General features: G+C 40.2%; 1 protein-coding gene across 1 annotated transcript in view; it reads right to left on the minus strand.

The window, feature by feature from the left end:
- The window catches only part of NCOA7 (nuclear receptor coactivator 7), a 78,099-nt gene that overhangs the window by 37,514 nt on the left and 24,790 nt on the right, over positions 1-15,795 (minus strand). Inside the window, exons 3-7 of the mRNA XM_052645659.1 lie at positions 13,353-13,460; positions 8,938-9,051; positions 8,270-8,395; positions 6,151-6,335; positions 1,067-2,073 (exon numbers count right to left, since the gene is read on the minus strand). Coding sequence (XP_052501619.1) covers positions 1,067-2,073; positions 6,151-6,335; positions 8,270-8,395; positions 8,938-9,051; positions 13,353-13,460 — 1,540 coding nt within the window. The remainder of the gene's footprint in view (positions 1-1,066; positions 2,074-6,150; positions 6,336-8,269; positions 8,396-8,937; positions 9,052-13,352; positions 13,461-15,795) is intronic.

Consider the following 15,795-nt stretch of genomic DNA (forward strand, 5'->3'; position numbering starts at 1 on the left):
CAAACTAGGAATAAGGATAAAAACCAACACCACAGCAAAGAGTAGAGATTTGTGACAACCCACAAGAATACATATTAATGAATGGTACTGAGGACCACATCATACCACAATGCCATTCGATTTAAAACTGAAATACCTTCAAAAACCAAAGTGAAAAAGGAAAAGTTCCTTGAAAGATTAAAAAAAAAAAGCACACTACTTTCATTACAGAATTCTGCATCATAGTTCAATGTTCAAAATAGATACCATATATTGCTGATACTTCCCAATCACTATTGACCCTTGAATAACACAGGGTTTAGAGATGCTGACAGTTTTGCAGTTAAAAATACACGTATGACTTTAGAGCTGTCTCTCCACATCCCTCCTCCATAGATTCAACCAACTATTGATGGTGCAGTATTGTATTTCAAATTTATTGGAAAAAAAAAATCTGTATACAAGTGGACCTGTGCAGTTCAAACCCTTCTGTGTCTCAATAAAGATATGCTCTATTGAGGAAACACTGTTCTCAAATAACTGTACTTCTTTTGCTATTGCATGTGCAAATTTTAGAAAGGCAACTATACAGGCATATCTTGGAGATATTGTGGGTTTCGTCCCAGACTATCAAGATAAAGCAAATATCACAATCAAGTGAGTAACACAATTTTTTTTTTTGGTTTCCCAGTGCCTATAAAAGTTGTTTATATTATATTGTAGTCTATTAAGTGTGCAATAGCATTATATCTAAAAAAAAGAGTACAATGTAATTAGAGAATCCTTTATTGCTAAAAAACTGTTAACTACCATCTGAACCTTCAGGGGTAATATCTAAGATCACTGATCACAGATCCCCACAAATATAAGAATGAAAAAGTCTGAAATATTGCAAGAATTACCAAAATGTGAAACAGAGACATAAAGTAGACAAATACTGTTGGAAATAGGGCGCCAATGGTCTTGTTTGATGCGGGGTTGCCACAGATCTTCAATTTGTAAAAAAAAAGAAATGCAGTTTCTGTGAGGCACAATAAAACAAGATATGCCTATAGAACAGAATAGGAAGAAATGAAAAATGGCTTACCTTCAATGGGTACCTGAATTCTCTTTAATAGCCATAACTGAATTTCAGATTTATTATCCATTTGTGCACCTTGGCAGCTGTTGTCCAGGGTAGATTCCAAAGAGGAGTCTGGATACTCTTTATTCATACCTTCTTCTGCAGAGGAGCTCAGCTGCAACGGAAGGGCTGCTCTCTCTCTCGCCCAGGGTTTATCTGGCTCTTCCTTGCCCTCAATCAGGGGATCACCTGTCTGGGGAAGAGAACTACTAAGGGTGATGTCTATGCCCACTGGCTCAGTACTTTTGCCATCGCTTAATTCTGCCTTCTGCATGTTATCAGGTAACTGTGACCCTTCTTTGTTCTTATTAAGGTAATATTCAATGAGTTTGACTTTATCTAGATCTTCATGTATGTTCAGTGTGTTTTCCACCTGGCTTTCTGGGGACCCAGACTGCTTGTCCACCTCGGGCATTATATCTTGTTTCTCACAGGTTTCTAAGTCTAGGGCTCCCTTCAGTTCAGCATCACACTCTGTTCCCGAAAAGTTCAGGGCGGACTGAATTTCCGTAGTAGAACTGATTAGTTGTGCTTTAGTCTTCCTTCGTTCCTCTGGGTCAAGAGAAAGGCACTCCTTTGCGGTGTCTCTTTTGTCCGTTACACCTTTAGTTTGAGAAGAAAGTTCTTCCAAGTCAACGAAGTCATCATCTTCCCCTAAAAGAGAATTTTCTTTGGCTATAGATTCAAACGCAGCCTGAGTGTCAGAAGGTTCCTTGCTGACGTTAGCTACTGGGGTAGATTGTTGGGTTGCCTCTGCGGAGGATTCCAGTTTCTTTACCTTGACTGATACAGAGCTGTCTGAGGGCTTCGTTTCTATGTATTCTGTTGACTTCTCTGAAGGTCCTACTGATGTGGAATCTGAAGTGACTGTCCTCTCTCCGTTCTGTTGCCGTTTTTCTTTGTTGAGAGATTTGAACTTACTGAATGGGTTGATATCCTTTTCTGAAGCCAGGTCTTCCCATTCTCCAGGCCTGTACAGAGGACAAAGATCCTGAGGTAGGTCACTGCAGGGGAAAAATGGTGGGTGCACATGGAATGTTAAAAACAAAACCGAAAGCAAAAGGATGAAAGGCAAAAAAAACCTAAAAATCCAACAAAAGAAACAAAACATAAATATACCACAACTTAAATTTATGTTTAAAGGACTTTAAAGCAAGGAAATAAAATCAAGAGATTGGCTTCAAAAAGAAAAATAAAATCAACCATAAAAAGTGGCAAAATAAAGAACCATGAGAGTTGCTTGCATATCCAATTAGAAGCAAATGAATGGTATTTGAGGTCATTTATGAACATGGAGATGTCACCCACCAGATTTTTAATGATGAAATAAAGTTTCTGATTTTCATGAAAGACAAAGGAGACTGAATGTTTTAGTACTATGTCTAAAATTCCTTAGATATTCAAGGCTTTTCCTTTTTTCATAAAAAAGTACATAAACCAACTACATTACTTCTGAATGGCTCATTGACCAAGCAGCTACTCATTTAACTGCTTTGTAAAGTAACTGACATGGAACCATAATTTTGGTTTCATGGTTTCAGATCCAACGCTTTCAAAAAGAGACATCCTTCTACTCCTAAAGGAGATACAAGAGGATTATTTCCCCTATTACTGCAGGTATATAGCACCAGCTCCATTTTACAGTTTAAAAATTTATGAAAATAAGTCAAATGAGCTCTTACTTACAACGATTGATTTACATTTCTTATCTCTTTCATTTTATTACATTATCATTTTACTTTATGGCAATAAGCAGCTGTTTTATCAGCTGAAACATAGTTTCCTGGCACTTGGCCAATTATTTTTCCTTAGTGACAGATGCTTTATTACTCAGATTTAAATTATACAAAAAATATTGATTAAACATGTTCTCCAAAGTTCTCCATAGTTTACTTACCTTACTGTTGATATGGATTAAAACACAGATATAAAACCCTTTTCTAAAATAACATGTTTGGATTTCAGAAATAAATTTTCTAAAAAGGCTAAATCATATTCAGGTAATACTTTATTATTCTGGCTTTGAAATAATTATGACAATACTCAGCAACGTCCTAGGAAGTTCAAGATACAAGACAGTCTCCCCAAAGTTACTGAATAAATCATCTGCATAGAGCATCCAGGTTTTTTCCAATATAAAATAAAAGCCTATGTAACTGTTAGGCTCTGATAAATGCTTTAAGAGGCCTCTAATTCATAATTCACTTCAATTCAATAATCATTTACTGAGCCCCTACACACCATATATGCTAAAAGACAATTGTGATGGTATCTCTGTTTGGAAGAAGTCTGCAGACACAAAAATGTTCTGCTCACCATGAGCATCTCAAGAGATGTTACAGATGTTTCAATCCTAGACTCAAGTATAATGTAGCATAATTTCCATTTTCAGACCCCAAATTTAATCTGGCATATTAAAGACCAAAGTCAGTCCTATAACAAAGAAGCCCAGCTTTTCACATACTTAATGAGCAAATTGATAAGCAAAATTGTCTTCCAGTGAACACCTAAGTCCCTTCCTCATCTCTTACTTCCCTGGCTAGCTTGACCTCCACAAAGAAAGCATATGACTGCACTCTAATCAGCCTTCTGTATTACCTTCTCATCCACCCCTCCCTTCTTGTTCTACCTAATCCAAGCCAGGATTAATTTAGCCACCTGTTTTGTTTGTTTTGCTTTTTTTTTTTTAATATCACAGCTGCCAAGCTCTACTGTGGCAACATACACAGTGGTGTCAACTGGCTCTGCTGTTAAATTAATGTTTTCTAGACTCAACCAGGGACCTAATGATGACCAATAATCCCTTCAGTTGTTCCCTTCCTAGTCTCCATGGCAGCTGGAGCTACAAAATGTCTTGCACAAAGTATATAAGGCCTGAAGGTGAAGATCGAGAGGTTTTACACACAGACACTTTTATTATCTTCCAATAAAAAAAATTGTAATAATAAAAATAAATAACAACGATTTTCATGTGGCAACCAGATAATCTGCACTTCTTGTTTTAACATACAACTTTAAATAATGAAATTTAAACTACTTTAAACTTTTCAACAGTTGATGGAATTCTGAGGTCAGTACCAAATTCATTTGACACTGATTCTACTACCTCATTCTATTTTGCTCATTGGTGCATATACTCTTCATTTGACTAAAAATGTCTTTAGATCCCTGCATCCACAGGAACAATCACTGTACAACTCTGAAATAATTTCAGCACACTAGGAGCCAATTCCCAACTCCTCCCTCTCCCCGCAGCTACAGCATTAGCCTTGGACCATGAAACACAATCTCACATTGAGAGAAATCTTTCTGTAAGGGTGTATCTTCCCTATTACTAAAAGAACACTTAACATCCTACTCTGAAGATATGCAATAGAATTGCTCCATTAGAAGCCATCCCTGGGCAGGAAATGCCCCTAACTGCCTGGCCATCCACTTCCAAACTTAACTGTTTCTTTACCTGTTCTTGTCTTCTTTCCCCTCATCACCATGTTCATTCTTTCTTTTCAAAACTAACTCTTCACTTCCTTTGCTCTTCCTCATCTAAAGATTCCGAGATGGCTGGACACTCCCTCACAGGGTTCTCATGGAACGCTGTGTTCACGTCTATGTCTACAGTGCTGTTCAGGGACCACTCTTGTCTGCCTGTTGTACCCAGCAGATGGCGAGACAGTGGCTGTGACCCACTCGTCAACAAATCCCAGCCACACAAGAGGCATACACTAAGATGTATTAGAACCCTCAATCTGCACGAATAGAAGATTCCCACAGAATAATGCAGAGTTTCAGATATGCACGGAAGGTTCAAATAAACAGCCTATACATATTAGGCACCAGGCTATTGTCTAAGAGTTTTGGTATATCAACCCTTTAAGTTCTTGTAACAGCTCTGCAGGCTAAAAAATACTATTAATTCCATTTTACAGATGAGAAAACTGAGGCTCAAGATTGAGTTACTCAGGAAGGTCGTGGAGCCACAGAGTGGCAGAAAACCCAGGCACTGTCATGCAAAACTGCCTGGGGTGCTGTACTGCCTCCTAAAGCCTCCCACTTGGACACTTCCACCAGGACTCAGTGAGACCCCAGTGGCCATGCTTCCACGGTCCCTGCAGTGGCCTAGCCGCTGCAGGGTCTAGCGGATCCGATGCTAAGGACCGCACAAGTCCAGCGGAGCCAGCGGGCATAAACCCCTAGGGACTCTGTTTCTGGGTTAGCTCCCTAGTTTCCGCTCATGCTTTTTATGAGTCCAAGGGGCTGGTTTCCCTTTCTGCTGCTGGACCCACTGCTCTGCCTCTTGCTTCCTGTCCCTGAGAGCGTCTGCAGGTGCTTATACTGCTAGCACATACACGGTACACAGAATTAGGCACACTGACAGAATGACGAAGAATCAGATCAGCTCTGCGCGTGAATCGATTCTCTGAGTTTTCTTAAGCTGTTCCTTCAGGGGGACCTTCTTTTTTTCCAATCAAAAAACTCCGTTTTGGAAGACAAAAGTAATCAGAACTAAAGCAATATCCACCTGCACTTGAGAGACAAAATAAACTGCTATTACTCTCCTTCACACCACTTCAGGCGGTCTGGCTACAAGCCACTGCCTCTGCACCGTCCACTCAAATCTCTCTCCACAAAGGGCTAAGGAAAGACGCAAGCTGAAGAAGAATAAAGCTCTGCTCACGATTAAACCGAATAGGAAATCCTGATCCACTCTTCATAATCAGACAAATTCTTTCAGAGAAACGTCACTTATTCTTTCACAAATTAAGAACATGCATTCAGGAAAATAAGCCAAAAAAACCCAGCATTTTTACATGCTGGGTTTTGTTTGTTTTTTTTAATGTTCTCATCTGTGAATGTTCTACTCTTCCTTATTATTGACTTTATCATTTCCATTTTCTCTTTCTTCTATTTTTTAAAAATTTAGTACACAAATATTCTACCTTCAAACTCACCTCTACACAGCCTCTCACTCCCACCAATGCCCTCAGTTTTTAACTGCATTTAATTCTCCCAGTACTCCCTTGGCTGGTAAACAAAGAAAGGTGTCTTACGATGGCAAGGCATCTTTGATCTTCATGTGGGAGATATCATTGTAGAGGGCGATGGAAACGACCTCTTCCATGGGGCAGATGAGGCCGTATTCCTCACACCCATTTTCAATGACCAAGGGATCGGACTTGTGAGGGTCAAACATGATGTTGTTAGGAGTGACAATCATGACGCCTCCGACTACACCCTGAGGAAAAAGACAGAACAGAGTCGCTACAGGCGAGATGCAGCCAGCATAGTAGCTTTAGTGAACTCATGTTGCCATCCCACCGACTTCGTGAACCCTGGTATCTTACAGGACAATTGCAGCCCTTCTACTGGAAAAACAGGCTGAAGAAACTGTATCATTGGGTGCGGAGTGCTGAGTCAGAGAAACAGACACGCCTCGCTGTGGCCATCAGCTGAGCCTGGTTTGAGCATGGCTGCTCAATAGTACAGGGATCTTGGGTTTCACATGTATGTCTCAGATCCCCAGTTCCCTGTTGGTAAAATTAGAAGGGCTGTCCCAGGTGGTTTCCTGATTGAGAACTGTGGACTTTACAATTCACTCAGCAGGTATTCACATGTCCAACAAGTGCATGGCACTGTGCTCTGGGGGGAGCTATCTCAGTCTCAGTGTCAAAGAACACCCCTAGCATTTTGATCTAAGATGCTCAGAAAGCCCCCATTCAGCAAATAGGAATATGAAATTTTTACAAACAGAAGTGAATATATTCAAACTATGGAAACTGAAAGCAAAGAACAGTTGGGAATTCCCTGGCGTTCCAGTGGTTAGGACCTAGTACTTTCACTGCTGAGGGCCTGGGTTCAACTCATGCTTGGGGAACTAAGATCCCACAAGCCATGTGGTGTGGCTAAAAGAAAAAAAAAGAAAGCAAAAAAACAGTACCATGGTAGGAACTTGTCTGAAACTTTGTCGGTTTACATGATAGACCATGTTGACCATGGGGATATTGTCTACCAGGCACAGTAGGATACAAACAACTCCCTTTAGGTAAATTATTTATTTTGATACTCTTCATGAGTTTAGTGATCACCTTAGCAAAAAGTTTTGCCTTTCAGACATTACTTATTCTTGGTTGCAAAAGTTTTTCCTACCATTAGAACCTAGCATTCCTATGAGCACAGGAATTCACTTTATATCAACATTACCCCTTCTTCAGAGGCTCACTAAAAGTCAGGTTTGTTTTTTATACAAAACACCAACAAGCAAAAAACTAAAAAAATTATATAACAGACATTTTCATACCAGCATCTCTTAGTGGCAAACAAGTTGATAACTTAGCATTTTCCAAGTTAAGTGCTAAGCTCCTTAAATGAATCATATTTTTTTGTTTTTAATTATTTTTAAAAATGTTTCATTTTGCACTGGGGTATAACCAATCAACAAACAATGTTGTGATAGTTTCAGGTGAACAGCAAAGGGACTCAGCCATACACATGCGTGTATTCATTCTCCCCCAAACCTCCCATCCAGGCTGCCACATAACATTGAGCTCTAGAGTTTCATGTGCTACACAGTATGTCCCTGTTGGTTATCATGAATTCTCTTTTAGTTAGCACACCCTATTAATTAAATTGTATTATTATTCTTACTTCATATGAGGAAAACGGAAGCTTAGGAAATGTAAATATTTCGCCCGTGGTCTCAGAGCTAGTGGCGAAGAGCTGTAATTTAAGTTCAGCGACTCTGACTCTCACATTTGCTGTTAAAACACATTCTATACTGTCTCCCTAAAACTTAATGGGCTAAGAACTGAAATATAAGTGATAAACCCAAGATCACAAAGAATCACATGTTCACTCAATGGTTCAGTTCAGTTCAGTCACTCAGTCATGTCCGACTCTTCGCGACCCCATGAATCGCAGCACACCAGGCCTCCCTGTCCATCACCAACTCCCGGAGTTCACTCAGACTCACATCCATCAATGGTTACTATTCCCTTAATAAGTAAAATGCCAGGCATCCAAGAGGAAAAACCAAATGCACAGTTTTGAAATCTTGCAGCTGAAACTTCGGGTAAGATATTTTTAAGTAGTCAGCCTTTGGTAATTTGGAACTGGTTTCATTTTCCACAGATTCTAAGGGGAAAAAAAAAATCAAACTGCATAGTCATATACCTTTCCATCAGTGAAGTACCGGCAATTCATTTTCAAAAATTTTACCACTCCTGGCTCATCCTCTTCCGAAGTGGATGATAAGACTCTCTCGATGGGTTTTAAGGCCTTTCTTGCTAAGTCAGCATCCTTTAGAAAGCAAAAATTTCCACAAATAGAAAACGCTTTAAAAAAATTTTATTTGTATGAATTTAGTTACCTAAGTTTCCTATAAGTAACCTGTTTTTATTAAACGTGACTATTTATAAAAGGCAAATGTCTTCCATCCTTCAAAAATAATCACCCAAGTCAAACTACGATTTTTAAGGCATATATGTATGAACCTATAAAAATGCCCCATCACGTCTTTAGAAAATACCTGAAATGAAAGAATTCATATTGAACTCATTCAAATTCTGTAGTAAAAGGAGTAAAAGTGGTACAAATAAACTACTGGCCTCACTGAGAGTTTAACCTCTACATAAACAAGACATGCATTTCTGCCTTTGAGACCTTAAATGTGAACCAGTTTCTTCTCTCAACTAATGACAAATTATTTTAACCCCACCTCTTCAGCGAGGGAGGAGAGTTTCAGATGAACTCTTGAGAAAAATAACATGAGTTATTTTCTATAATTACTCAAAAACTGGTGCCGATAAATATGCGCTTCAGTGCAAGAGTGAAATACATACAGGCAGTTTATCGTATTCTGCATCTGATGATGAAGGAGAGACAGTAGCACCAGGGCTGGATGATGATAACCTTAAGGTACTCGAGGGAAAGTTGGCATCGGGCACAAAAAGAACCTGAGAATGGGAAAGAAAGGCTAGGTGAGTCCCAAGAACCAGGGCAGCGTTCAGAGCAGTTTCTCTCCACACAGTATCACGCTGGGTGTGGGACGAAGACCTCATTGGCTTGCGCTGAACTTCTGACTTACTCGGGGTCTCCCAGACTAATCTATGCAATAGTATTCAGAGAGAGGAATGTGTGCAGTGCAAAGGGTGTTGAATATACTGCAGGCGCTCAGAGGAGAGAGAAAGGTGGAGGAATACTCTGCATAGGCTATGTGAAGCAGGTGGGTCCAAGTGAAGCCGTGGGCAGCAGGATTTGGACAGGGAGGGAAGAGCCTTCCAGGGCAGGGTACGATAGTACAAGGGGATAGAGGCGAGAGTAGCATGGCGTACTTCTAAATGCAGCACCCATGTCACGAAGAAACAGGACGCATCCAGGCTTCCTGACTCCAAGCAGGCCCTGAGTGCTAATGCATTAAGGTCCTTATATGAAAAAGCTGTACACGGCAGCATCAATAATCTCAGCACCTGCTCTTCCATCACTGTTTGGGATATCTAAAAATCCCCTAACTTGGTGGTGCTCGTGGTAAAGAATCCACCTGTCAATGCAGGAGACACAAAAGACGCAGGTTCGATCCTTGGGTCAGGAATATCCCCTGGAGGAGGAAATGGCACACCACTCCGGAATGGCACACCATTCCTGCCTGGAGAATTCCATGGACAGAGGAGCCTGGCAGGCCACAGTCGATGGAGCCACAAAGAATCAGACACAACTGAGCGAATGAGCCCATACTGCACTAAACTGCTTTCTTCTGCAAGATATTCTGGTTCCTGAAATGCTATTATGATTCTGTTATTCAACACTCTTTTAACAATACAAGCTACATTCTGGTATTATATCAAATACTATTTTAAAATGACCTCTAATGTTATAAAATATGTGAAAGTGAAAGTGTTAGTCACTCAGTCATGTCCAGCTGTTTGCAACCCCATGGTCTGTCCATGGGATTCTCCAGGCAAGAACACTGGAATGGGTTGCCATTCCCTTCTCCAGGGGATTTTCCTAACCCAGGGATTGAACCGGGGTCTCCCGCATTGCAGGCAGATTCTTTACCATCTGAGCCACCATAATTCACAGCTAATCATGTAACAACTGTTCAATATTGTTACTGAACACTTTGCCCCGTCTTCTAGTTGTATCTCTATTTTATTTACTTATTTATTTTTCAGAGTTATGTTTTATTCAGTGGGAATTTTTAGGACTTAAGCGTAGGAGACAGCATCTCAAGTAACCCTGAGAGAACTGCTCTGAGGAGGCAAGGGGAGGAGCCAGGTTATACAGGGGTTTTACAACAAAGGGCAGGTAGTTTCAACATCAATAGATTATTGCTAAAGAAAACCAGATGTCCCAAGTTAAGGAATTTAGCACTTTTCTTGTTTGGGAAGATGCAAGAGTCTGGGCTCATTCAAAGCATTCTTTTGCATATCTCTATTTTAACATTGTCGTTCAGTAGCCCAGTCGTGTCCAACTCTTTGCAGCCCCATGGACTGCAGCATGCCAGAACTCCCTGTCCCCTCACGATCTTCTGAAGCTTGCCCAAGTTCATGTCCACTGCATCAGTGATGCCATCCAGCCATCTCACCTCTGACGCCCTCTTCTCCTTCTGCACTCAATCTTTTTCAGCATCAGGGACTTTTCCAATGAGTTGGCTGTTCACATCAGACTGGAGCTTCAGCATCAGTCCTTCTAACAAGTATTCAGAGTTGATTTCCCTTAAGGTTGACTGGTTTGATCTCTTTGCTGCCCAAAGGACTCTCAGGAGTCTTCATCAGCATCACAACTTAAAGGCATCAATTCTTTGGCTTCTGCCTTCTTTATGGTCCAGCTCTTACAACCATATGTGACCACAGGGAAGACCATAGCTTTGACTATACGAATCTTTGTCGGCAGAGTAATGTCTCTGCTTTTCAACACACGGTCTAGGTTTGTCATAGACAAATTTTAACTTTAGTTCTTTTAAATCTCTCTTCAGTCCAGAAAAAAAGTGAGCCAAGAACAAAACACACCTTAAGATAAGGTGGAAAAATCATCGTCAAGGAGAAATAAGATGAGGACTGATAATACTGAAAATATGAGCTCCCAAATTATCAAACGTTCATTAAGAAGTGGGCCATTAGATTTGGTCTAAGTTTCCAAATAACCAATGGAAAGATATAGACATCATGAATCAACAGAATTCACTGTCCATAAAATAAAAACAAACCAGTTTCTTACTAGTACAAGTAGCCTCCCACAAAGCCTCATTTGAAAAAAACAGTGTCTCACAGTGAACTCTTTGTCCTAATGACACATGACAGTAAATGAAATAACCAGTTTTGAAGGACTGTTCTTTGTAACAACGTCAAAATGGGTCAGTGGCAAATGTCAAAAGGTTAGAGTTTCATGAAAGTAATTAATTTACAGAAGGCTAAAATTACATGGTCTTAGTATACAGCTCTTACGTATTGTATGTTTCTGGGCTAGGACCAAAACAGATTTCTTCCAAACAGATGTCAATTCTCCATTAATATTTGCGCCTGAACTCTTGACAAGTGTTAGGCAACATAGGTTGAGATTCTATTGCCTGACATTCTAAATGTCAAATCAAAGAGACAATTCCTATGCTTAAATAGCCCATTGTACTGTGTAAATAGAAGTGAGTGTTAACATGGAGAAGCCCAGTCACTACACATCTTCCTTCAATGTGGAAGTGAGTCTGGATCATTCTTCTTAATTCCTCATCTTTGCCAGAAAAATCATGAGCACAGCCAGATCTTGGGACAACTAACAGCACATAACTGTTTAGCTATATGAGGGCTACACAGCATAGTAGAGGCAAGAAGGACCATCTGAGTAAATGTAGCCCAACCCCTCATTTCAGAGATGAAACCAAGGTCAAAAAGGAAGTGACTTGCCCAAGTTCAATAGTTATTAAAGGGTCAAAGGAAACGAAGCTTTGGGGCACCTATTTTTGTATTATTATCCTTAAGGAGGCATATTAAAATGGTTAGATAAGATGGTTAGATAGAATCACCAACTCAATGGACATGAATTTGAGCAAACTCCAGGAGATAGTGGAGGACAGAGGAGCCTAGTGTGCTACAGTCCATGGGGTCACAGAGTTGGACATGACTGAGCAACTGAATAACAACAACAGGGCATATTAAGACAGTTCCTATATCTCCTATTAGTACTGGACCTGAATCCAGTACCAATAAACTATTTTGTTCATGGACTTAGTAAAAGAATAAAGAATCACCCTAAATTATCTTAGTAAGTTCCAGCGGCTACAGCTTGAATCAGTAAAGATATGCCTAGGTTCTCTGCTATGGGTCAGTTAACAGATTATTCAGCAATATCCCAGACTATACGAAACCCAATAAAAATGACTAAAATCTATTAATTTCACAGAGATAAAAATGTATTAATTTTTGAAAATTTTTAATTCATATTTTCCCTCAACTACCTGGTACGGGCAGTATACTAATTTCTCTCATTTATGACAAGGACATAAATACCAAAAGCATGATAGTACAAACTGGCCAATTTATAGCCTGGTGGCTTCATTTGCTGCTCTTGAAATAAATGCAAAGAATACTACCATTGCCTGAGTGAAGTTATTCTTAGAAGTAGCAGCATCCACCATGAAAGAACTCAATGTCACTAGAATTTATTTATTTGTAAACTTTTTGATGGCTACCATTCTGACCAGTGTGAAGTAATACATCATTGTAGTTTTATTTGCATTTCTTTACCAATTAGCAATGATGAGCGTCTTTTCATGTGTCTGTGGCCCTTTCTTAATGATCCTGCTGAATGTCTCCACCTTGGGCCAGACTGATTACTTCTGTCATGGAATCACATGAAGGACAAAATGACAAAAATTTTGCCTAATTTAAAATAAAACGATGGCCATAATATACCCCATAAGTAGACTAAACTGAAACTTACAATTCTAAATTAAACATTTGAAGAATATCTGTATAATTCTACAGGGAAAAAAGTTACATTAATTTAACTTTTCTTGATGGAAACATCTGTTAACACAAAGGGTAGTTAAATCAACTGTGATAATCATTTGCAAAGCATTTATCTCTGAACAGTTCATAAGCATCAGGATGCTTTCAGAAGTCTTGGATCTAAGAGACTGAACCAAGACACAATAACAACAATGACAGTCCTGAGACACTAAGAACAAGTCATTTAAAATGGCAGCGAAAATACATTTCTAAAAGGAAAATGTTTCTAAAGGAAAATTCAATAAGAAAATCGTTACCTGGCCTGGAACAATAGTATGCGTGAAAAGCTTATTCAGTTCCACTAATTTATTGGGAGTGATGTTAAATTTCAGTGCTATGGAGTTTAGGGTGTCCTGGCTTCCAGCCTAGAATAATCAAAGAAACAAGATTCAATACACAAAGCAAAAGACAGACAAAATCTTTCTCCTGATAGTCACATTAATCTGTTTGATATGAGTCCATAAAAAAGTAACACATACATCCAAATGTATTATGAAAAAAGCAAATACATTCTCAATTCTTAACAAAAAAGTCTTAAATATTATTAATTTCTGGGCTCCCTTATTTGCAAATTTCACTGTCCGCTAATAGATTTCTAAACTTACTCTGGCACAACTTAGGTGTGTAGAGTAGAGAGTCTATGAGGTATGATATAAAGCTAAGAAGCAAAGAAATATTACACATAATACTACTCATAGGGGAAATGGAGCTAGTTTCTCTCTTTGCATTTTCTGTCTGTTTGCCTGTCTCTTTACTGTACTTTAGGCTCCTGGATTATGGCCTGTTAAAGACCATTTCCCCACAGTGCCTGACACATAGAAGGCATTTAAATATTTGATGAATGAATACAGTGAAAGGCATGGAAATCTAAAAGGATGCAGATTAGCTGCCAAAAATTGTTCGCTGACATTAACATGACAGCTCCTCACAATCAACCAAATTAGTGCTGTTCTTTAAATCTATAAAATTTGTGATATGTCTCAGCTGTTCATGTCTCTGTCCTTCTCCAGTAGAGGGGAATAGGAATAAAAAGGCAATGGCACCCCTCTCCAGTACTCTCGCCTGGAGAATCCCATGGACGGAGGAGCCTGGTGGGCTGCAGTCCATGGGGTCGCTAAGAGTCGGACACGACTGAGCGACTTCCCTTTCACTTTTCACTTTCATGCATTGGAGAAGGAACTGGCAACCCACTCCAGCGTTCTTGCCTGGAGAATCCCAGAGACGGGAGCCTGGTGGGCTGCCGTCTATGGGGTCGCACAGAGTCGGACACGACTGAAGTGACTTAGCAGCTGCAGCAGCAGGAATAAACAGGGCTGTAAGAAGATGTGAAACTGGACTTCCCTGGTGGCTCAATGGTAAAGAACCCACCTGCCAATGTAGGAGACACAGGTTTGATCCCTGATCTGGGAAGACCCCTCATTCTGTGGAGCAACTCAGCCCTCGTGCCACAGTGGAGCCAGTGACCTAGAGTTTGGGAGTCGCAACTACGGAACCTGCGCGCTGCAATTACTGGAAGCCAGGCGCCCCAGAGCCTGTGTTTCACAACAAGAGGAGCCGCTGCGGGGAGAAGCCCCAGGCACCGCCAACTAGAGAATAGCCCTCCGCCTGCCGCAACTAGAGAAAGCCCCTGTGACAACGAAGACCCAGCACAGCCATGAATAAATAAAACTATTTAAAAGAAAAGGCGTGAAAGCTCAGCGGAAAAGCTCCACCCAAAAAGACGTCTGCTGCCTCTGGTCAGGTCAGTATCCGAGGACAGACTTCCTGTCCAGGGTCACCGGATGGAACTTGTTAGCAGGAGGCCCCTCTGGCAACTATCACTGAGATGCTCCCAACTACCGCCCTGGGTCAGCACTGGGGGTTACTCTGTAAGCACAATGGGCTCCACCAGGCGAGCCTTGAAAGACAGGCGGAGATTTGAGGTGGCTGAAGGAGTTTGTAAGCAGGTGAAATGAGACTTACCACTTACCACTCACTGCCCTCAGGTATCAAAAGCCCACCGACTAGATGGACTTGCCCCAGTTCTATACCTGTCCCAGAACTATAACCAATTGCATAGTTACAGATTAAACTAAAACTACCTCAAACATTTCTAGAACAAGATAGAAATACATACATTTTTTTTTTAGTTACTGAAAACATAACAGATGCCTCTACCTTACCCTGTGCAAAATCATCAGTACTAAAGGTTAACAAAAAAGTTTAAAAATTTTTTTTCAAGTAGTACATATTTACATAATATATTCAAACCCCTGGTTTCTCAAGGTTTAGAGTCAGTAGAAGACACAGATTGACAATACAGACAGACTGAGTCAGACTGTTGGACCTGAATTCCAAATCTGCCACTTGCCAGCTGTGTGACCTTGAGTCACTTGCTTAACTTCTCTGTTCCTCAGCTTCTTCATCCAAATGGAGATACATATGACAAGTGATCAATGAACCGGCTTCACATTTTTACACAAAAACTTGAGGATACTATGTATAGGGGCTTCCGGCAAGGAGGAAAATTTTAACGATTTGCAGGTATTACACAAGGATAAAACATATATACAGAGCCAACTTACAGAACCTGGGAGGGATACTTATATCATTAAATGTTTGAAACTAAACAGAACGCTTGAACATCCACAGCACTGGAACAATGCAAGCAATTGTGTAAATGGCTCTGGTCATGGTTCTCTAAACACAAAGTTATGGATC

Source organism: Budorcas taxicolor, chromosome 9 (genome assembly GCF_023091745.1).
Source record: "Budorcas taxicolor isolate Tak-1 chromosome 9, Takin1.1, whole genome shotgun sequence".
In the NCBI taxonomy this organism is placed as follows: Eukaryota; Metazoa; Chordata; class Mammalia; order Artiodactyla; family Bovidae; genus Budorcas; species Budorcas taxicolor.